This window comes from Aptenodytes forsteri, unplaced genomic scaffold, assembly GCF_000699145.1.
Source record: "Aptenodytes forsteri isolate BGI_AS27 unplaced genomic scaffold, ASM69914v1 Scaffold18, whole genome shotgun sequence".
NCBI lineage: Eukaryota > Metazoa > Chordata > Aves > Sphenisciformes > Spheniscidae > Aptenodytes > Aptenodytes forsteri.
The window spans coordinates 1214117-1236885 of NW_008795135.1; the positions used below are offsets into that span (position 1 = coordinate 1214117).

Genomic DNA, 22769 nt, shown 5'->3' on the forward strand with positions numbered 1-22769 from the left:
CTCTGAACAAGACATTTGTTTTCAAGCTGCTGTCTATGCCTATCGTGTGGCTGAACAAGACACATCAAATGAACCTGATTCCAGTGTAAAATTCCCGAGGAAGATTCCCGTTCTACTAGCGTAAGGCTGGAGTGCACAGATTGCAGAAATGCTTTTTGGAATTCATTTTTCAATGCCAATAGAGAATATTTAGGGTATTTCTTTCTTTATCCTGAGTAAAGGTTTTTTTTGTTTATCAAAGCCCCAGGCACATACTGCTATAGTGCAGTTAGATTTTGTCACATAGTCCCAGTATCCTAAAGGCCATTATTGGATTATTTTCTGGAGCAGTTCTCCTCATTCTTCTCCAACAGGTGGTGGTGGCTGGCATAGCTTGTATAACCTGACAATGACAAAAAACAAAGCAATTGTTATTCTGAAAGCTTGGTCATTACTAAAATGCGTGAAGTTAAGGAACACAAACTAAATCTAAGTCTTCCTGCACTGCAAAACAAGAGATACCGAATTCAGTTTAATAACACTGACGTAAAACCAGTAAAATCTTATTCATGAGCATGAATGTTTACATTGAAAGTGGTATCATTAAAACACACATCTATCAGCAACTTTATAAAGACATTCCAGTTTAGTCAAGTTTTCATATTTCTGCACTGAAGACCCCGCTCTGGAGCAAGCTAAGTCTCCACTAATCCAACTACCAGTTGTTGCTCTGGATTTCTAAATTGGAAAAGCTGCTTGGTGAATGCGATTGCCTCCATTTTTGTTTTGTTTTGGCACAGTCAGACCTCACTCTAACACAGTTCCCTATAAAACTGATGCTGTTGGAAGAACCTAAGACAGATGTCAGACACGTGACACACCAACATGAAGATTTTAAACTCTCTCCCCCCCATTTCTACGTGTATGAAGTCAAGACCAGTAAGATTTGGTTCAAATGACTACCTCAGTACCGATTGAAATAGCCACTTCTTCACTTGTAAAGGCTTTTGAATTTCTATTAAACCCTTTTGCATGGACTTGGTTATTAGCAAGTGTTTGAAACTTTACCTTAGTGTTAGGAATACTGAAAATAAACGGCAATCATTCTGACCTCGGGCTCTCTGTCCTGTATGTCCAGCATACAGTTATCTCCCCTGCAACCACAGCAATTAGAACCAGCAATAGACATGATCTCATCTGGAGATTACATATTTTCCTCAGGGAAAGTGTATCACTGAAGGAATAGTGAAGAGAAGCAACCGAGTACGGCATGGCAAGGAGAAAAAGCATCAGAAGCCAAAAATGAAGAGACAATGACACAGCATGTGCATTAATACTTAACAGGAAGAATCTCTGATATTGAAATACCAAAGCAACAGAAATAGCAGGTTTGGTAGGTCTGGCTACAGGCAGAGTGGTGAATCGTCCAGTGGCTTGGGGACTAGGGATATTTAAGATATAAACTCAGGGTATCTGAGTTTGCCAAGTATATTTTGCAAATTTGCCTGCATATAATTAATATCACATTAATTAATTAATTAATTAATATCAAGAATCTCTGATATTGAAATACCAAAGAAATAGAAATAGCAGGTTTAGTAGGTCTGGCTACAGGCAGGGTGGTGAATTGTCCAGTGGCTTGGGGACTAGGGATATTTAAGATGCTCAGGGTATCTGAGTTTTCCAAGTATATTTTGCAAATTTGCCTGCTCAATATCACATTAATTTATATGACTCCATTTCAACTAATCATAAACTTCAAAATCATACTACAAATCAACACAGAAACCAAAACTCTGTACATGTATCTGAGCTCCCCAAACAATTCAAGATCAATGGGCTGGTGCCTTCTTGACATGATACTCTGCTACTGAAATTATGTGCGGCACGGTCTGTATGGCTACCCCCATGAGTATTGAAAGCCTCTTCAACATTTAGGCACATCCTGTCAGAAAAAGCATCCTGTGGCTACGCAAGAGCAGGGCAGGATAGCTGCTGTTCTATTATTTCAGTTCCCTTAGGAACTTAAAACCCATGGGACACTGACAACACACAATGGCTGTGGGCTAAATAACTTTTCTCTGAATCTCACTGGAAGTGATTATCAAGCAGTATTGTTTCTGGATGGTAAGAACAAGGAGCATCAGTTCTGTCAGCCAAACAGCAATTGCAAACCTCCTTTCAAACCTCCACCATAATGTGTTCTGAAGATCATTGGGCTCTTCCAAATTGTCATCTGGCAGATTCAGAAACATCATTTAAGGTCACACTGTGCAGACACCAATGTATTTGTTAGAAGCCATATACAAGCCAATACACGTATATCTTATATTTGTATACTGATGAGAGAATAAGATGGCTTGATCTTTATACGGACAAGTATGCAGAGGAAAATAAACAGGGGTTATCTGAGTTATTTGACTCTGTTGGTGTAATAAAGGAGTAATATTCAAAGCTGGCAAAAGACACATAAAATTACTGTCAGAATCTCATCTAAGTATTTGCAGTGGGGTTAGTTTTTGATGGATGTTTTAGCAAAATCTAATTTCTACGGAACAATGTGCAGAAAAGCTCAGCCCCAAGTAACAAGGTCTGTGTATTCTTCAGGTTAAAATGGTAATCATTAAGATTACTTGTCTTAAGAGCAAGTGATATAGGGGAATTCTGAAGCAAACTAACAACAAGGGTGCATAAATCCCTAAGGAGCTACAGTTGCTGAAGATGGTATAGAGCATAAACAGCCTGTTCTGGGTCAATATATATATGGAACAACCATTTGAGATGGTACAAACAGATCAGCTGAGAAAAGACCGAAAACAGTGGCAATTGCAGAGAACTGAGAACACTGTCAAGTGTCGTTAAATGGAGCCAAATGTAATGGTAAAATTCTTTTCAAGGCCAAGAACTGAGAACCCACAGTATCATTTACCTATACGTCAAAAGTATCACTCCTGCTGATGACTATTCTGACTTATGTGACTTACCTCTCTAACGGTACACCAAATGCCCCAAGCACTGAGGTCAATGAGATATTCCTGTGACATTGCCGTTGCTTCTGACTGGCAAGTGTGCTGGATGCATCTGTCCATTCTATGTTCTAGGAACCACCTCATAGTTTTCCTTCAGCTTTTCATTGCTATGCTGTGGGAGTGTCTTTTCTCAACTGATGCAAAGCCAAAAACTGTGTCATGGCTAAGTTTTTCTTTTTAAGAACATAAATTTTTCCTTTATCACAAAAGCTCTGAATCTAGATACATGCTCTGTCATTTAAAGGTGGGAAAAGTTTCGTTTGCAACAACTCTTTGGCTGTCTCCAGAATTATGTCATGAAGGAAGAGTCCGTTTAAGGCCAGAACCATACTGTTCAAAACATAAAAAGGCTTCAAGAATCAGTACTTTTCTTGGTTCTTATTTAATCTCCTTTATGGGGCATGCAAGATGCATATATGCTCCAACAAATGCTGCTACTCAGCAACTGAACAGCAGCTGCTACTCAGATTTACTCATACCTTGTACACTTAAGGTACACTCCTTTTCTAGAATCAGATCCAGCACAGGCAAGGAACAATGTGCAGTGATTTGTTACAAACAAATTATGAGCAGTAGCCTGATTCCCTACTGGGAGAAACTGGGACACCTGAGAAAAGGGGAGCAAACTGCATAAGAAAAAGTCCCTGAGTATTACTGGTCAGAACCCAGAAGACAGTCTTTCTGTGAGCCTATGGATACTGTATGTGTTCATTCACGTGGTTACCTCTATCGGGTGTTACAAATTCATTGTTTCTTCACTGAAACTTAAACACCACAGTGGGTCTGTTACGTATTCCACATATCTGTTTAGCTTGTTCAATGTGTTATCATTAGTCAACAAAAAACATTATGTTTTAAATCGGTTAAAAAAAAGTTTAGAGCTGGATTAATAAAACCACTTTAAGATAAATTTAAGAACATTGTTGTTTGGCTATTTTCATTTATAAGTATTGTGCTTGTTAAGAAACATTTCAGGTACCTGCAATCCATCACAGCATTAAAAAGCTGGATAAATATAGAACAGTCACATTTTTCATTCTAATGGATGTTTCAGAAAGAGACAAAGAAAGACTACATCATCTCTAAAAGCAACTAGAACATGATTTTGCTGAGATATTGCAGTACAGTATTTCATTAAAATGGGGTTATGGATTTACTTATGAGTATTTCCCCAAAACCACTAAACATCACAAGTGATGAAGAACTTACTCCAGTGTTTTCATAATTAACATGAACTAGATTTCATTTTTTCAAAAACGGGCACGTTTTGAAGTGCTACATAGCCTGGACTTCTGCAGCTAATTAATTAAAATTGTATGGCTAAGAACATAATTGATTCTATGTACATTAAAAGCCAAATCTTAGCAGTTAGTGCACAATACAGTCAATGTTTATTGTTAGCTTTTGAGCAGCCAGGACAGAATTGTGCACAAGCTAGGAAAAATCATGGTCTAGGACACAAACGATCAGTTACCTTGGGACAGACTGTGGCGTTCGATCCCTCACTCCTAAATTCTTGGCTGTGTTTTGTACTCTCGCACCCTGTGAAAGAAAAACAACAATTTTGCTTCATTTATTTCAACACAAGTTAGAAAGTTTTCTGAACTTTCTAGATGAACGTAACTACTGATTATAACTAATTAATACATATACTCCACGTCCCGAAACACCTCTCTTCTTCTAAGGTGGGGAACAAGTTAAAGCAGTACATTAATTCTCAACTTAGAGAAATATGCAGAAACTTGTCATTAAATGTCGTTAAATAAATGCATACATATATATCTTACTAACATAAAAGAGTTCATAAAAAATTAACATTTAAGGTTTAAAACAATCCAAACACATCTTGTTTCAATTTGTTTGATTTTTGTCACCATTCTTTGTAGAAGGCATGGATAACAACATTTCTTTTCTGAAATGTCACTTATTTCCTATGAACTTCTGAACAAACAAATATTACAGATTATTTCCTATTAATAGCTTTCTAGTTAAATCTAGAAAAATGGCCTAAATTGAGGCACTAAATCAGGATTAGAAAAATGCAAGTCCTGATCTTCCTTTATAATCACAGAATCACAAAAAATCAGGTTGGAAGGGACATCCTGAGATTGTTTAGTCTTACACCCCTGCTTAAAGCACGGTCAACTAGAAAAGTTGGTCTCTCTGTACCTGAATTGATCCTTTGAAAAATAATAATGAAAGCACTTTTGTCTCACTGACTCATCCAGTAAGGAGGAAGTTGATAAAACATGCACAATGTTCATATACCACGACAGTGAAAAATGCAGACTCTTCTGCAAACAAACTAGCTTAGACATACGAAAGAACTTAGTAAAATTTGTTTTTAAATGATGAGATCTAGCTTTTGAAATGCAGTTTTATTAATGTAAAGTAGTCATCATAAAGAAACATATCTGTTAGATTTACTGTCTCTTTACATTTTCTAACATTTTAAAGGAGATGGAAAATACTTGTTCTGCCTATAACACATACACTGACTCTCCCTTTATTTCTCCTTCTGTACGACTTAAATTTTCAGGACAAAATAACAGAGACAAAAATACATAATCTCACAATTCTCACAGTGAGATCTTAGATTGGTGTGAAACATCAAAGATAATTTACATTCCAAACAGAGCTGCAATGGCAGCTGCACATGGTGTAAAAATGAGGTATAATCATTGATTCAATACACAGAGTAAGACTAGATCTTGCATTTGACTGAAATCTGGTACCCGGGTAATTGATAAGGTATTAGTTCACTGTTATGGGCTCAAACAAAAGATGAAAAAGGCTGGCTGGTTACACACAGGTAGGTTCTCAGAGTTTATGTAAATCAACACGGGCCACAAAAAATACTGTGTCCTTACATTTCTTTTAGGAAAAAAAAAAGTGGTAAGGATAGAGGAAAATAACTACAGTACCTACAAAACTGAAGGCAGAATATAGATTTTACTAGCTTTACATCTAGCTCAGTAAGCTTGTCTCCAACAGTTGCAAAAGACACATGACTACAGACCGTGACAAACATATGTCTTTCCCCAGGATCTCCTCCAGAATTCAATCATTAGTCACTCAATACTTCCTCTGTTCAGCAGCAAGTATATATTTAATAGATTTCAGTGATTCTCTTCTCTTCTTTCCCATCTCATCTTGAACCCATGAATAACTTCACATCACTAACCTCCTTGTGGAAGGAGGTCCACATGTTGGGTACAGTCTTAGCTTGTTGTGTCAAGATCCACTGTTTTCATTTGGTTTAAATCTGCCAGTTTCATTTGATGCCTTTAGTTCTGCACTGGTGAGGACAACAGTCAGTCCCTATCCATGCCACATGTTCTTTAGACCTCTGTCATATCCTCCTTCACTCATGAAGCTGAACAATCCTAGATTATTTTGTCTGTCTGTCTTGTCTATAAACGATTCCCAACTGTTGATCATTTTTTCTGACATTCTCTGAACCTTTTCCATTTTGCTATATCCTTATGGAAGGGATCAGAATGTCAGATAGTTCAAAATGAAGGGTCATGACAGCACGATTTCTACTTTGTCATCTATCCTTGCCTAAACCATTATAACTTCTGATTTGCTTTATGGATAGCTACTGAGAATGAGCTGATGTTTTCTATCATATCCTGAGGTCTTGAACATGAGATGTAATGGCAAGCTCACAGGCAATTATTTTGAATGTGAACTTAGGGGGGGGTTTTCCCCCGTGTGCATCACTTAAGAGTTATCTAAACTGATTTTCATCTGCCATTTTATTGCTCAATCATGAAGTCCTGTAAGATCCTTCTGTAATTTTTCATAGTTAGTTCTCATCTTTAATAAAAACTTGAAAAGAGTTCAGAGGAGAATAGGGAGAATGATTAGGTAAGAAAACGCAACTGAAAAAGAAAGGTCAGATGAATTGATGTTCTATCTACAGAAGTGATGGCTTATCAGGGAAATGATAATCAAATTGGTGACGGACTTTTTAGTAGGGCCTGTAGCAATAGGACAAGGGGTAATGGTATTAAACTAAAAGAAGGCAGATTTAGACTAGATATAAGGAAGAAATTTTCACCACCCACGAGGGTGGTGAAACACTGGAACAGGTTACCCAGAGAGGTTGTAGATGCCCCATCTCTGGAAACATTCAAAATACTAAAAGTCTACTGCTAGAAAGGAAGTAAAATCTGGTCTCTAAGTCTACAGTATACTGGACAGAAAACGGGACACTTAAATTGAAGGGAAGAAAAAAAGAAAATAAAAGACTCAAATGAGGCCCTAAGTAAAACATCCTAATGAAAAGGTTAAGAAAACTGTGGAACAGACCATTGAGGAAGCACTGGGCAGGATTCTCCGCTACTGGAGGTTTAAGAACAGATATGACAAGTGTCTGTCATGAATTACATAAGGACAGCTGATCCGGTGTTGGTTACAAAGTTAGACATGTTGAGCCCAGACCTTCATCACTTTCAGCGTCCTTTCCTCAGTGCCGTTTTCTAAAATTTTATCATAATAAAGAAACCCCACCGTGACAGACTGCTAAGATCGGTATATGATTAACATAACTGAGAGCCAAAATATACATATACATGGGAAAACTGTCTAAATTAATCACATGTAGATCCTGAACATCAGTGCTGTGACTACCTCTGAGAACACAACCAGCCTATTTTTACTTGCATCACTCACTAGGCAAATTAATTTTAGTATCTTGCTCACATAATAAATCAAATGCATTGATTTAAAAAGGAGTCTAGCTTTATACAACCGTGTAATTTATTGTTTAGCAGGAGAACAAATTAGACCTTACTTACAAGCACCAGATTCTTATTTCTTTTGAAGAAACGCCCTCAAGAATTACTAGCAACTTGCTACATGACATCTCTGTCTCCACTGAGCACAATTATACCATTTCTATTTCAATATACTGTTAATTTATATTTCTCCAATATTATTCTTAAAGCTATAGCGATGTAAATATTGACACTGTTCATCTGACATAGGCATAAGGGATAGTTATGCTATGTGCCTCCAGAATGCTTCCCTCTGCGTACCGGTATTGCCAGAGCACTGGTGAAAGACACCGGCAGCTCTGAGGAGACACCACCATCAATCTGGACTCTCATATATGAACTAGTATTCTCACTGCCATGAGAAAAAATGATAGGTTTATTTTCAATACTACACACTAATTTAAGGATAGCAAGAACCAGTCACATAAAGAAAACAGATTCTCTTTATGCCCTGCTCAAAAAGCTCTAAATCAGTATAGTTCTTATGAGAATTATTCAAAATGCAGTGCTGTTATACTCATGAAAAGGCATGGAAAAATGATTACTCACTTAAAAGACACGACAAATTCTCTCCTAGCCTTTTCTGTTTATCAGCTTTTTAGTTACCTTTCTTCCTCAGAGCCCTGTGCCCTCCTGCAGCTCCTTTCCTAGGCCTCTGTCCTCTCCACACACGCTACATCCTGAAGATACACTCCTGTCAGGGTGCTTTACACAGTATTTTGTGGGTACAGATGTTGACATGAATAAACATACATGAGTAAATAAAGTTACTAAAAGATAGTTGGGATGTTTTGTCAAAATTTTTATTTTAAAAATTAATCTAGACTGGATTAGCAGATGAAAAACAGAAGCCACTTAACTAAAACCATCCCACAGACCCAAGTTCATACCAGCTCTCACAAGTTGGTCTCATCTCTTTAGTTCTCACAGAACAGGTGCTTGTGAATACCTAATTATAATTGACAGGGCAATTACTTTGAAAATTGTTCCAACAATACAGTCGGGGCTATTATGAGTCTTGTTAAACATGATCACGACCTCATTCAATTTAAAAGAAAAAAACCACTTCCTGAGGTCATCCATTCAGTCAGGTGTCTCCAGTCATTCAGTACTGGTGGCCCAAGCTGGAAGAGATACCAGCTTCGAGTAGAAACAATTTCCCTGTGTGGAAACCTGATGCTGCTAGGAGCTAACATTGTTGGCTTCTCCAGAATAACAGATGGAATAGATGTCCTTTCATTTGCACCTCCCTGTGGCTAATCTCTTTATTCCACAAAAGATTCAGGGTATAAATCGGTTTTTCTTTGGTTTTTAGGGTTTTTATATTAAGCCAGGAAAAAGACACATGTATTGCCTTTAACTCAACGTTCTGCATCAAACCCCAAGAAGCTTTTTTTTCCCCCCCCGTCCAAGTTTTATGGTCTGCATTATGCTCCTGACAGTTAAATCCTACAGATAATTTAAACATTAAATCCGGAACAGGTTTCTAGAAAATGCCATAGTGCATTGTTGAAATTACTCCAAAACATTTAGAATACAATGGAGGGTTGTATTTCTACTACAGAACTCCAAGACTGATTTAAAATAACAACAAGATTATTACTCTCTTAAATGCCATAGTGGTTTCCTGTAAGAGGAAGAATGTGTGAAAGAAGTCTGGCTTGATATACTAGCAGACTTTTCTGCAGTGTCTGTGGGTGGTATTGAGATATTGGTATCTTTAACAGCTATTGATCACCTGCTGTTTTACTTCAGAGAATGTAGCTCCACTGCAGGCTTCTTTCTACATCTCTATTTGAGCAAGTACAGTTACAGCTGCTCAAAACCATGCAAGTTACTTTCATTTTGTCTCCGTTTTCATTTAATAAACTGCAGAAGATCCACAAATGAATCAGAATTTTTGAAAATGGTCTAGAACTGTACATTGAAAATGTGCCCTTTGACGGAATACATCCTGCAAGCAGATGTATGCAGAACTCTACGTCCACTTTTTTTGATTGCAAAATACCCAGATCTGCCTTTTGTCTAGAACTTCAGGAGCAGACATATCAACCTATACATGAAAGTTTATTCTTATACAGCAGTAGGTTTCTTTTCAAGTCAACTTAAAGCTGTAATTCCTGAGCAGACCTACATGATCTGATTCAAGAACCTTGAGGGTATTTATTCACCACAGAAACTTAATTTATGCACTGAATAAAGTGAAAGTCCAATATGAAAAGGAATGAGACTAATTACTCTGATGTATCCATGTTAGGCAGCAGCACTTACATAGAATTGATCAGAATCTATGGCCTGAGAATATCTACACAATTGCTTTAACGGACTAAAGGTTTGATCTAGCATGTGTGTATTTTTATCTACGGCAAGTTAGAAGTAAAGTACAGCTGTTTAATCATTTTCATAACTAAGCCGTGATTGCTGTACAGAATATGTAGCAGAATTTATGAAAATAATAAAATTAGATGCAAATTAAACGCTAGAAATTATGAATCTTGTCTTATTGGTGATTGTTCCAATATTTAATTATCTTTTTTTCATTTCAAGATTGAGTCCATCCTATATCTTGTTTATGCTTTTGTCATAAGGTTGAAAGCTACCACAGGCTGGGATGTATGTTCCATATGCACACAGAGTGATTAAGCCCCCACCCAACCTCTCTTTCATCAACTGAATAGGTTGAGCTCTTTAATCTTCACTTCCTAAGCCTTGTCTAACAACCTCTGGATCATTCGTGCTCCTCCTTTGAACTCCTTCCAAGATTCCAAACATCCTTTTGAAAGTATTTATCTGATAACAAGATATTCTAGGAAAAGTTGTGCCAATACAGTAGAGTATATCCCACATTTTCAGTTAATATTGCCTTTTAATCCAGCATTTTTTGTCATACCTTAGCACTAAGAGTTCATGTTGAGGTTGTTATCTATCCACAACAGCCTCTAAATCGTAACAGTCTATTATGACCAAAGAGTGAAAAACACTATTTCAAAATAAGCACATTGTCCTCAGGAATCTTGCCTGGAAAGTTAAGAACCACGGTATTTATTTCTCCCCTTCCTTCCTACACTTCCCCTTCATTCAGTATGTGAGTCATTTTTTATTAACAATAGTTAATAATCTTAAGTTATTTTTATGGATAATATATATTAAAATAAAGATTGTCTTACTCAACAGACTATTCCGATGTAAGGCAATGCCACAGCAGTTACTATACAAAAATCATTAAGTAAAATCATAACGCTGTAAAAATTCTGATCCATTTACACATACAGAGAAAGCAAGCATCTGGTTAAAAACAGCCTGTTCCATTATTAAAAAAAAAACCACCTTTCAGTCAACAATAAAGGAAGAGAATTAAAAAAACCCAACAAAATACTCAAACTAAGAAAACACACAGACATTACACAACATTAAGATGGAGGTTAAAAAATGCTTGGTCAAGTCATTCTTCTTTGATGATAACACGTCTTCTTAGGAAGCATCAAGATCTTACCCATAGTGAGCATCTTACCTGTTTGCGCATGACATCTGTAGCTTGCATGATATAGCGAGGAGGTAGCCCATGGCTCCGAGCCAGAATGATCGCCTGCTCCAGGGTAACACTCAGAGTGCAGCTGCAATGGAGACAGAAGTCAGCTATCTGCTAGCAGTGATTTCCTTAAAATAATTGCTTTTAGATCAATTATCTTTTTTAAAAAAGTTATAAATAAAAAAATTACATAGTAGACCTGCCCCCTATCCCTCCCCCACCCATGCAGGCATTAGCCTAGACACTAAAATGTTTCATAAGTAGAAAGATTTTGAGTGTAACAAGTGTTCCTGCTGACTTGCAACCAAATGCATTTGCCTTTTTTGCTGTTGTTTAAAAAAAAACCCCAAACAACAAAAACCACAACCCAACTATGGCTTGGCAAGTGCATGAGAGAGTGACAACCCAAGGAGAAGAACTTCTTGTAACTGTATAAACCCCTTTCCAGGTGGTTTCTGCACGTTATCTCTCACCCTCCACTGTTAATGCAGACCCCAGCTTTGGTACCAGGATCCTGACCTTTTGCATTAATTTAGCTTGGTTATTCTCATGGCACATTAGTGCAGTTCAGTCCAAATAAAGAGACATTTCCCCCTTTAAAAAAATAAAACAAATAAATAGGGCATTCCTTCAAATAAACTTTCTTCTCCTACTTTGACAATCTTTTTTCAAGTAAATACTTGAGGACAAAAACTGATCATGGTACCACATCCTAATGAAAAGGCTGTAATTGCTTTGTCAGAGCAACCAGGAAAGTTTCAGAGCTAAAGATCTTTCTGTAGGACAACCTGTCATCACACCAGACAAGAAGTAGTAGGGAAGGTCATTTTGGACATGCCATCCGGTTTCAGTTGTAATGGTGAGGACAAGGACGGACAGATGGTTTCTCATACAATCAAGACCAAAAGCTGTAGAAGACTCACAGATAAAGGCAATAAAACTGAGTAGAAACAGGTACTTTTTGAAAAGCCCAGCACGTTTGAGGGCTGCTATCATCCAAGAGGTGAGAGTGGCTGCATTCTGCACCAATAAGCTGCTTGATGATTTTTCTGTTCACAACCAAAGTACTGCAATAATCAAATCTCTTCAACCAGAAAGATGAGGTGTACAGAAAATGATCCTACCTCAGCAGAACCTGACAAAAGCTGCATATTTCAAGTTCAAATAATAAAACTAAGACACATGGTTAAAACATACTTTTGAGTAGCCTTTTGGCAAAATCCTGACCAAAAGATTCTGCATAGCTTATATTATGCACACAGAAGAGACAATATGTTTCAATCACTCATTTTGCTGAGCAGAAGATCTGTAGGAGGAAAAATGTGTCTGTGCTTATTTTCTTACTGGAAAAAAAAACCCTGACACATTTTAAATACCACTTAAGTAAATTTATGGACTGTAAAAAGTTTCACAGGAGTGAGTATAGAAGATATTAAATTTGATCTGTAGCTTTATTAATGGCTTTCATTAAAAATTTATAACCTAAGTGATTTTCCTTGGTAATGAAATAATTTTTATTCCCCAGTTTCTTGTATACACTGACCTCAGTTAACTTGAAGCGCAAATCTATTGATCTTTTATGTTATATGTTTGATTAAGGTGGACAATAGTTAAATATTAGACTACAAATTCTAAACACTGTGTTTTCGTCTTATCTTTGAAAGGTGAAATACTGCACAAATAAAGTACATGCTCATAATATTTGCCAGCACCAAAATCTAAACATCTAACCTTCAAGAACAGACTGCAAAGGAAGCTTTGTCCCATTGACAACGGGAAAAAGCAAACGTATCTGAAATCTGATTTGACAGGTGTAATCTAAGCCAGAGAAAAAGGGCAAAAAGTCTCTCTGTGGGTGTAATAGAGGTTAATGGGCTCAAAGTACAGCTTTCAACCAACCAGTTACTGAGCCAACTTTCCCATAAATCCCATCTTCCTGGAACCCAAAAGACTGAAAGAACAGAAAAATCATATTCTGCATGCATGAATCAAAACTAACAAAAGAACCTCCTAAATGAAGGTCAGCTTGAAGAATTAGGTGCAAACGCTAATCTTGTGATTGAAAAAGACTGCCAAACCGCTCGCTATCCAAAACCTGATGAAATCGCTGGTGATCACGGACACTATGAGCCACGTACATTTTGACAATGCAAACCATGATTCAGAAATAAGGTTGCCAAGTGTGTAGATAAAGACATAACCAGAGTGGGAAACGCAGAAACAAACAGTAAAATAGCATAATGAAAGTTTCTTTAATAGGCTACTATGGAAGTAGGCAACAACTACAGTACAGTCCTGAAACATATAAACAGACTAAAATTGAAGATCTCACCTCAAGGCAAAAAAACAGTAATTCTAAAGATAGTATTTTTAACATATCCTAGGAAATCAGTAGTGAAGACACTCAAGATGACAGCAGTGATGTTAACTATTATCACATCTCTTTAATAAAACATTTTACATTTGAGGTTAAGTCCTACAGTAATGCTGGTGAGATACATCTACTGTTTCTTTTAAAAACATTCTTACTCGTTAAAGTATGTTAAAAATGTTAAAATAGGATCAGTGGCATGATTTCACTTCAATATAATATGTCATTAGAGATGCGATTTAATATCGCTAGATTTTTTTTTTAGACTTGACATTAGGAAACATTTCTTTGTTTTTTTTTAGACTTTACATTAGGAAACATTTCTTTACAGACGGGGTGGTCAAACACTGGAACAGGCTTCCTAGAGAGGTGGTCGATGCCCCAAGCCTGTCAGTGTTTAAGAGGCATTTGGACAATGCCCTTAACAACATGCTTTAACTTTTGGTCAGCCCTGAAGTGGTCAGGCAGGTGGACTAGATGGTCGTTGTAGGTCCCTTCCAGCTGAACTAGTCTAGTCTATTCTATTTTTCTGTGTTTCTCCTGAGGCATGTAAAAGGTCTGATGAATGGCAGAATTAAATATAAATGATTGTTTATGGCTTTTGTCATGTAATTATGAAATGAGGTTACTACTTTCTAAATATAAAAAACAACAACACTCAAATAGCTTCATTTTGAATACCTAATCAATGAGATGGCATCCTCTAATAAAACTCATCATATAAACCTTCCACGGTGCTATGCTGAACTGACTCACTAGTAAACCTATATTTACATGCTGGTGCTTTCTTCCAGCTCCTCAAATATAGTTTTTGAATTACTACATATTCATTATCACAAATCAAACTACCCTGGAAATCAGCTGTGAAAGAAACAAATGCACACACAAAACATCAGATGGTAACATGGAAAAGTCATAACTGGAAGTACCTCAGCAATAGGACTGCCAAGCATAGAGAGATCAACCAAATGCAAATTTAAACCAATAGAACTTGTACAATTTTATGAAACAATATGAAAGCTGGAAATTCCTCATATAGTAAGACTGTTCTGGTGGTCTGAGCAAGGTTCAATATCAAGGATTGTCAGCAAATATGTGCAATATGTAATAAACCACCCTTCTCCCCCATTTTGAGAGCTAATAAGCAGATGGTATTAAAGTTTACAAAGCAATTTGGAAGCAGTTCTGACAACTGGAAGTATCTGGTCATTTGGATGCAATCAGCCCAGACAAATCAAACAAGGAAAATATTAAGGGAAAAACTCCTTCGATGCTCTCATAACATTCTGTTATGGGAAGCATAATTCTCAAACCCATATATTTTACATTGTAAACAAATCAAAATCTGTTCTCACTCCCTCTCTTTTCCTCTCATCCCTTCTTTTATGCCAGAAAAACAAAAGACCCAAATTCATCATCTCAGAATTTATGTCAGTTAGAATCACAAATTCCCTGCCTTGACAGATTACAGCAGCAAGGCAGCACAGACATTTGGCTTTCCCAGCACAACTGGGCTGAGAGTTCCTCATTTCGCCCATTTGGTTTCCAAGAAACAGAAGGGGCTGCAGCTACTCCCACAGCCCCTGCCTGCTACCCCCAGTCTCCCATCAGTCATGACAGTATTGACGTAAAGATTAAATACAAACTTTCAAACATCTTCTGGATCAGACCATTCTGAACAAAAGAGGTTAAATCATTTTCTATCACCAATAGCCCGTTTGTTTCTGACTGGATGTGATTTTTACTAAAGGGCAGCAAATTGTCTGGATAGACATACATCTACACTGAAAAATGGAGTTGTAAAAGAGGAAAACAGATTCAAATTTTCTAAGAAATGGATTATTTTGTGATAGCTTGTTTAATGTCACCTGAAAGGAAAAATAATTTGAGTTCATGTACACTACCTACAGAGCTGCCACTCAGAGAACTGTAGATCTATGTTACCAGAGTAAAAAGAATGTAAATCATTCAATCTATTCTCAGGTTTCAATTAGGATTCCAGCCATCCTAATTCCAAAGATGCATCACAACATCCCTTAGAAAAATGCCCTGAATAGAAAAGATGAGGTGAAACAAATTGGTTTAGTAGTTACCACAGTCAGAGATGTCAAAATGAATTATGTTCTAGCTATGTGAATAGGAAAAAAAAAAAATATGAAAAGGATGCATGTATGCTTAGTCTAATTAAAATCTAAAGCTTCTACTCAACATGTAACTTAATGCCATTGTTATTTTAATTCCTTTTCTTTCCATACATCATAAGCTAATCATACCTACATTTGACCACCTTTTAAACCAATTACACTATTAAGTATTCATTTGTTTCTGCCGTCATTTAAATTATTGCTTATAGAGCAGCTATTATTTATGTCAGGGTATGCAGCAATTAAAAACTTAGTACTAAAGTAAGTCAGTTTGGGGTAAAATTTTTGGCGGTATTTCTCTATAACTACTAGTGATGCCTGGGCAATATGTATTGATTCTGATGAGTAACCCAAAGAAGAAAATAGGCCATGAGAAACCTAGAAAGGAAGGAAAATGTTGTTCAGGACTATGAGAAATAAGCATAAAAAGTATAGACAGGCCTAACTCAAGACTCTCCCACAATTTCTAAGCTGTTCTCATTGTAGGAATGTCTCCATGCAAGTAAAATTGAAGTTTGCATTCTATGTGCCCATATACTGAAACTTTGCTGAACAGAATTTCATCTCGCAGGGAGAGGGAAGTTGGGCCAGCCAATAGGTATTAGAGAGAAAATGAGCACGAAGTTCGTACATTAAACTACAATATTGCGTTTTACAACTACAATAAAACTCTACTGGAGTTCAGGACTTAGGTTCAGTCCCTTTATGAACCTTTGTGAAGCTGAGATGTTCCCAGTGTGGAAAGACCACTACTTTAAAATCAGCCTCAGATTGAACCCATCCACTGAAGGTTAGTCCAAAACTTCTGTTATTTCTGCCAACATATAGCAAGCCATTACTCTGCACGTGAAATATATTTATTCCATTATGATGGTTCAGTAATCATAAACAATGCTTTGAAAAGTGACTCTCTGTGGAGGATATTACAACACCACACAGAAATGGATAGTCCATGGCTAAGGGGACTTCTGCCTTTTATCCATTAAGCATCAGCATGTACAGGTTTCCTTCACAAGAGGCACCATTGTGATTCTGTAGTTGTGCAAACATCAAAATAAATTTATCCCAACTCCTATATCAGGCATACATCCACCATCCCACGACAGGATAATCAAACCCAGCTCTACCAGGTATTTTCAAACACAAGCTACCAAAAGATTTCTGACTTTTTCAAGTAGGTGGCATGAACTTATCAAGCTAGAGAATCAGTCTTGGGAGGTAAGTATACATTAGCCATATTTCAGACCTAACCTTGGTCTATATTTGTAAATTACAAATATAGTTTTAATCAGGTTTATTAGATTCAATATTAGTAATTTTTAATCCTGAAGCATGAAACATGCAGTAGGTAATGATGATTTGTTTTGTAGTTTATTTGGAAGATTACTATCATCCAATCTATTTCTAGAAATAAAACGTGACTATTCTATCTTCTTTTAAAACAGAGAGCTTTTCAATGAATAATGGGGAAAAACAAAAAGCACTGTACATCTTCTGTCATTGTTAAAAAACTGCACAGAGCATCTTTTCACAAACATTCTTCCTGTAAGGTCTTGCCACCTTTAATCAGCTGGAAATGTTGCAAGGAGGCACTTCCACCATTAAATATTCTTTGTTTGATGAAAGAACAGCATTTCCAAAAGATTCAACATATCCCGTGCCTTTTGTTTGCTCATTCTCAGCCATACTTGCAAAAACAAACAAAAAAATCTAAAGTCAACTGAAAGCAGGCAAGTAAATCTGCTGGAAAATTGCAATTTACTTCCCGTCTTGTAATATTTTAGGTTAGTCAGTTAACTCTCTTCCACCTCAAACATTAAAGGAGATATGGATAAGTTTTTAATTTTAGATTGTTCGAGAGGACCTATTCTATTTTTGTTGTAACGTAGCAGTTTTTGTAAGGAAGAATCAGATTCTCCCAAAGACCTGGACTGCAGATAAGGCATTACTGCGGGAACTGGAGTGCGAGAGGATGATTCTACAGAGCAAGGTGATTGAGTGGTGTGTCAACCCTGCTACTAAATGTCCATAATGTTAAAAGGAATCCAAATACAAAAAAGAACACCTTGAAATCCGTACTAGTAACAACTCTAGATCCATCTTATCTGTCTCAATGCATTTTATGCACTTATCTGCATTTTCAGATTGCATTTTAAACGAAAGCGTGTCTCAGACTTTAAAACATGCAAGAGAACTCTAAGACTAGAGTCCTTCACATATGTATTAGAGATAACAAAGCAAAAATGTACCAGATTGCCTATGAAAGGCAAATATAGATCAAAATAAAATGATCATTACTGTAGAAGCAACCTGTTTGTGCTAAATGTCTTGTTTACATCATCTTAAGACAAATTTTCGCATATTGAACAATTACATAACTGTTTTCAAATAGTAACCAACACAGAATTAAATACTCCACTATCCTAAATTATTTTACGAAAACAAAAGTTTGTTTATGCATCAATTAGGTAAAGTATCACAAAAATACACTAATTGTAGACAGACATAACAAAACTGCCATTTAAAAAGAAGGGAATCTTGACTAAATGGGAAGGTAGCAGGACTAAAAGCACAATTTAGACCAGAAGGCTGGAGAAGAGCAAGGATTAGTTTTTTAGCCTGTGCTGACCTGTCTCCTGAAAGTAGTCCCATTGATCCCAAAAAGCCTTCTTACTGTGGAGCTAATAGACAGCCTAAATACAGCTGTAAAACTTCAAGGAGATGACTTATTTTTTTGGTATCACACAGTCACTGAGCTCAGAACTAAATTCCTACAGGAAAATTTCTAAAATAATCTAAAAGGAGGAATTCTTACGATAGAACGTCTAAAATATAAATTCAGAGTACCTATTTTTCACCTTGTTTCATTTGATTCACAGAAAGGCAGCTTGCCATGATGGACAGCTTATGGTGTTACTCTGCTTCACTGTGTGGAAGATGGAGCAGGTTTAGCTGGATTGCAGGAGCTGTGCCAGCTACAGGAGACAGCATAATCAACCCTTGGCAAAACCTGCCTCATCATTCAGCCGAGTGTCTGCCAGCCAGAACCCCACTGCTTGAAGGATGGTAACACTAAGGAGAGACTTTCTGGAGGGGAAATTAAAATTCAGAAAAGAAAATAAGACAGTGATTTTTCTGGGGTTCATCAAGATTATAAAAGACTTCTTTTCTCTCGATCCTCCAGGAAATGCAAAATTTTAAATAAACCTGGGATTTGTTTCATTTGGATGCTTTAAATGATTCCTTTGAGCCTGTAAGGCCTGTGGTCCCTGAACAGACTTCTGCAGCTGCTGCACCTAATTTCATTTTGGCATGGAAAGAGGCTAGGGCATGCCTGTGTAGTGCAGTCTCGCTCTTCTCCCTCAAGCAGGAGCTAGCACCATGATTCAATAAAATTTAAAAGTGCCTTTCATCACTTAGATTTGTACAGAGTGATTACAACTTCAAACAGAATGAATACAAGTAAAGAAAGCAGAGCATTGTTTACAGGGTGACAGCTGATTGGCAGGCAGAAATATAATTATGGATGATAAAAAAGGGAAAATGGAAATGCAAACTATTGATTTCTTGGACTAATTTAGAGCTCTGTTCCTGATGTTGATCAGCAAGGCATGTTCACTTATGATAATCCAAGGGGAGTTTGCAGTATTCACATGTCACTTAGGACAGTGAAGGTTAAAGGGACTTATTTTTCCCCATCCTTGTTTTTCTTGTGATCGAAATACATTTGAAAAGAACTGCTGTCTGAAATAGATACAGGATTTCAGGCTCCAATGTAAATTGGTAAACACTGTCATAATAAAAATCAAAGCAAAGCAATCACCAGCAATTCAAAATCCCCAGCATTATCTTGGATATATGGATGAAAATGTGAACTCTGCCAAGCTGTTTTAGCCTAGTGCGGCGTAAAAAGCAATTTAATATGGATCACAGAGAAGTCAGAAACCAAGACACTGCTGATCCAGAGATCAGCAATCACTGTCAAAGCTGCTGTTTCATAGCTCTTGGCCTCTTCTGCATTGGACTGCCACCCAGTGCCTCCCTCCCAAGCTATCTGGAATTCGCTTCTGGTTAGAAGGAGGGGTGGCAGACACACACCCCCCATGACACCTAAGTTGAGAAAACACAGAAAGGGCTCTCCAGTCAGTTCAGTAAGAGACAGATAAATTGAGTGAGGGAAGGTTCATATATATTTTGTTTAAAGTCTATTAAATATATCTGAATTCTGACAGATTAATGGTTTGCTCAGTTCCTGCTCCCCATGAACAAAAGAAAGATGCTGACCAGCAGAGCACCCTGAGCTCTTCCACAGACTCTCAGACATTCTCTCCCATCAGGGGCCAATCATAGAAATTAGGCTAAAATGAGGGGCTTTTAAAAGAAAGCATACAGGAACCTTGCTCTGAGTTGATTATTCTTCATTTTTAAGCTGGCAAGACTGATAAGTGAAGAATATACTTTCAAAGTTCAACCTGCAAGGACATTTCACATCTTTCCCCCATCTGCTTGCCTAGTAGCATCTGTAGATAATACCAGTTTTCAACTCATTTAATATCCGTGGCATAGTGTTAAAAAACAGTTGTGAGTCCTTGGTCTGGGCCTACGAAATGTGGATTTCTGCAACTGATCGCAATCAAGCACTTCACAGCATTTAGTTTCTAAGAACACAGAAGGCCAGATACATTGCTGAATACAACCAGAGATAAATATCCTCTCTTACTGAAAATCAGTAGCTTGAATTCTAAAGAACTAACTTACAACTTAAAGAGCATTATTTTGCAAGATTATCTGCCCTGATTAAATACTATTCCAACAAACAGAAGAATTAGGCCTTCAAGATTGCCGGCAACAAGCAAAATCATCTATGTCTACGGGACTCAATCACATCCAGCATCTTACTCTTCCCTCTTCTGTCCTCCTTACGGGATTTTCATGATGCTGCAAGGCAGTTTCACTCTGCAGAGCAGCAAGGGGAGTAAGTTCACAAAAACACAGCAGAATTTAGCAGTAGAAATGTCGGGAACAAAATTCAGCCAGCAAGCCTACTAGCTGGAGACAAAAGAAGCTTTTTATCTGGGCAAAGGCAATTTCAGAATGCCAAAAAGCAAAGCCTACTTAGTGCTGGACTGTAGAGATGTGGCCTAGGGAGGCCAGAAAGAGAAAACAGCACACAAAGTGACTTTATATGACTTCAAATTCTAAGGAAAAACTTCTTCATCCATCCAGTTTGTATGCACAATGGTAACTTCAGGAAACTGTTGTTAAAAAAAACTTCCTCAACTTTCACCACTTGAAAAAGTAATAGCACAAGAATCCCTTCTAGTCTCTAAATACGTGAGTTTCCTTCTGAACTTTTGGAAATTCAGGGCAAAACCTCTTTGAGTACCTATAAAATCTCAAGTAATGCATTCCTTTTTCCTGGAGGGCCTATCTTAAAATGTCTCTAATAATGCCAAGAGTTGATGTTTCCACAAAGGCGGTATTAATGCACAAGTGAAGTAACTATCTTGTACGAAAGCTCAAATGGAGTCAAATAGACTTGCTGTAAAGCAGAACTAGCCATGCTTTAGAGAAAAGTGTTTTGCACCTTTACTTTATGTAAACAGGTGATCTTGAATCCTTTAACATCTAGATGGAAACCCACACATAACATTTAAACCTCATTCCCATTGCTCATAATATAGTCTTGAAATCCATTATGTTGGTCTTCCAATATTTTGTTTTTAAAATATACTTAAATAGACATTTAATAGTTTATACCTTTGAATTAGCCCTAGTTTTGAGCAGAAATTTGATGAATAATTTATTTTCCTCTAAGAACAGCTCACGTTCAGAATCAAGCATACCACTCCTTATTCAGTCACCAAATTATTCTGAATAATTTGTGACCCACACACTGTGGGGTAATAGTTTATTGGGACTATTAGAGTTGCTCTGACTTTATTCTTAAACACTAAGAATTTTTGGCACAAATATACTGGCAAATTCAGAACTTAATCCATGAAATCATAATGAAACCCAAAGGTAGTCTTTTTCAGCTTTATAAAAAAAATGGCAGAATTAAGCCCAAAGTCTTTTCTGATCACATAAGACATGAAACTGAAACCAAGATAAAGAGCCAGAGAAAAGCTGTATAGCTTCATGGTCCTCTGAAATGACAACTTCATGTCAGTCCATGTTATATAGTATTTCCATCTTCATCTGGTATAGTGACTAGTGTTAAAGACAGCCTTTTTCTGCTATTGCCTAAAATAAAGTACAGTATACAGCATGCTATATACACTTGTATCAGTGATAGAGAGTAACACAAATAGTCTTGCAAACTCTGTTAAAAGAAATGGCAAGCACTGTTTTTATACAACTTAATTGTGCTGGCTATAGATGGAGCTTTTCCTGTTTTTCATGCCTGATAATCTGCATTGCAGCTATGTTGCTTTTTTTTTTCCCCTCCTCAAAGCTCTTTGAAAGAAAGGACATTACTTAAAATGAGGAGAAAGTAATGCTCATTCTAACACAACATACTGGTAACCAAGTCCGCTAAAATACGGATTTGCATAGATCAGAAACAAAGGAGCATATTTTAAACATATTGCTACCTGTAATCTACAGTTTGGAATTCTTAAAAAAGGAGCAGGTATTTAGCATCAGATTCTTGGTTATGTTTGGTTTTTTGTTTGTTGGGGTTTTTCCCCCTCTCCAATTGTAGTCTTTGCTTTTTTGGTATAATGTACAAAAAAACTGTAATCTGCCCAGCTGGAACATAAACATATTGCCGACTTTGATGAATATCATTAAGTACTAGAGAGCTCTATAATGACGCTATTGTCATATATATTTTTCTCTATTAAAATCTCTTAGCGTTGATGACAAAGATCAGTTGATTATAGCTCAGTTCATTTTTTGATATAGTATTAATCACATCAACTGTTCTAC

General features: G+C 36.9%; 1 protein-coding gene across 1 annotated transcript in view; it reads right to left on the reverse strand.

The window, feature by feature from the left end:
• Positions 1-336: 336 nt before the first annotated feature.
• PREX2 (phosphatidylinositol-3,4,5-trisphosphate dependent Rac exchange factor 2) overlaps positions 337-22769 on the reverse strand; it is a 187182-nt gene continuing 164749 nt past the window's right edge. Inside the window, exons 39-41 of the mRNA XM_019471843.1 lie at positions 11304-11406; positions 4483-4550; positions 337-382 (exon numbers count right to left, since the gene is read on the reverse strand). Coding sequence (XP_019327388.1) covers positions 337-382; positions 4483-4550; positions 11304-11406 — 217 coding nt within the window. The remainder of the gene's footprint in view (positions 383-4482; positions 4551-11303; positions 11407-22769) is intronic.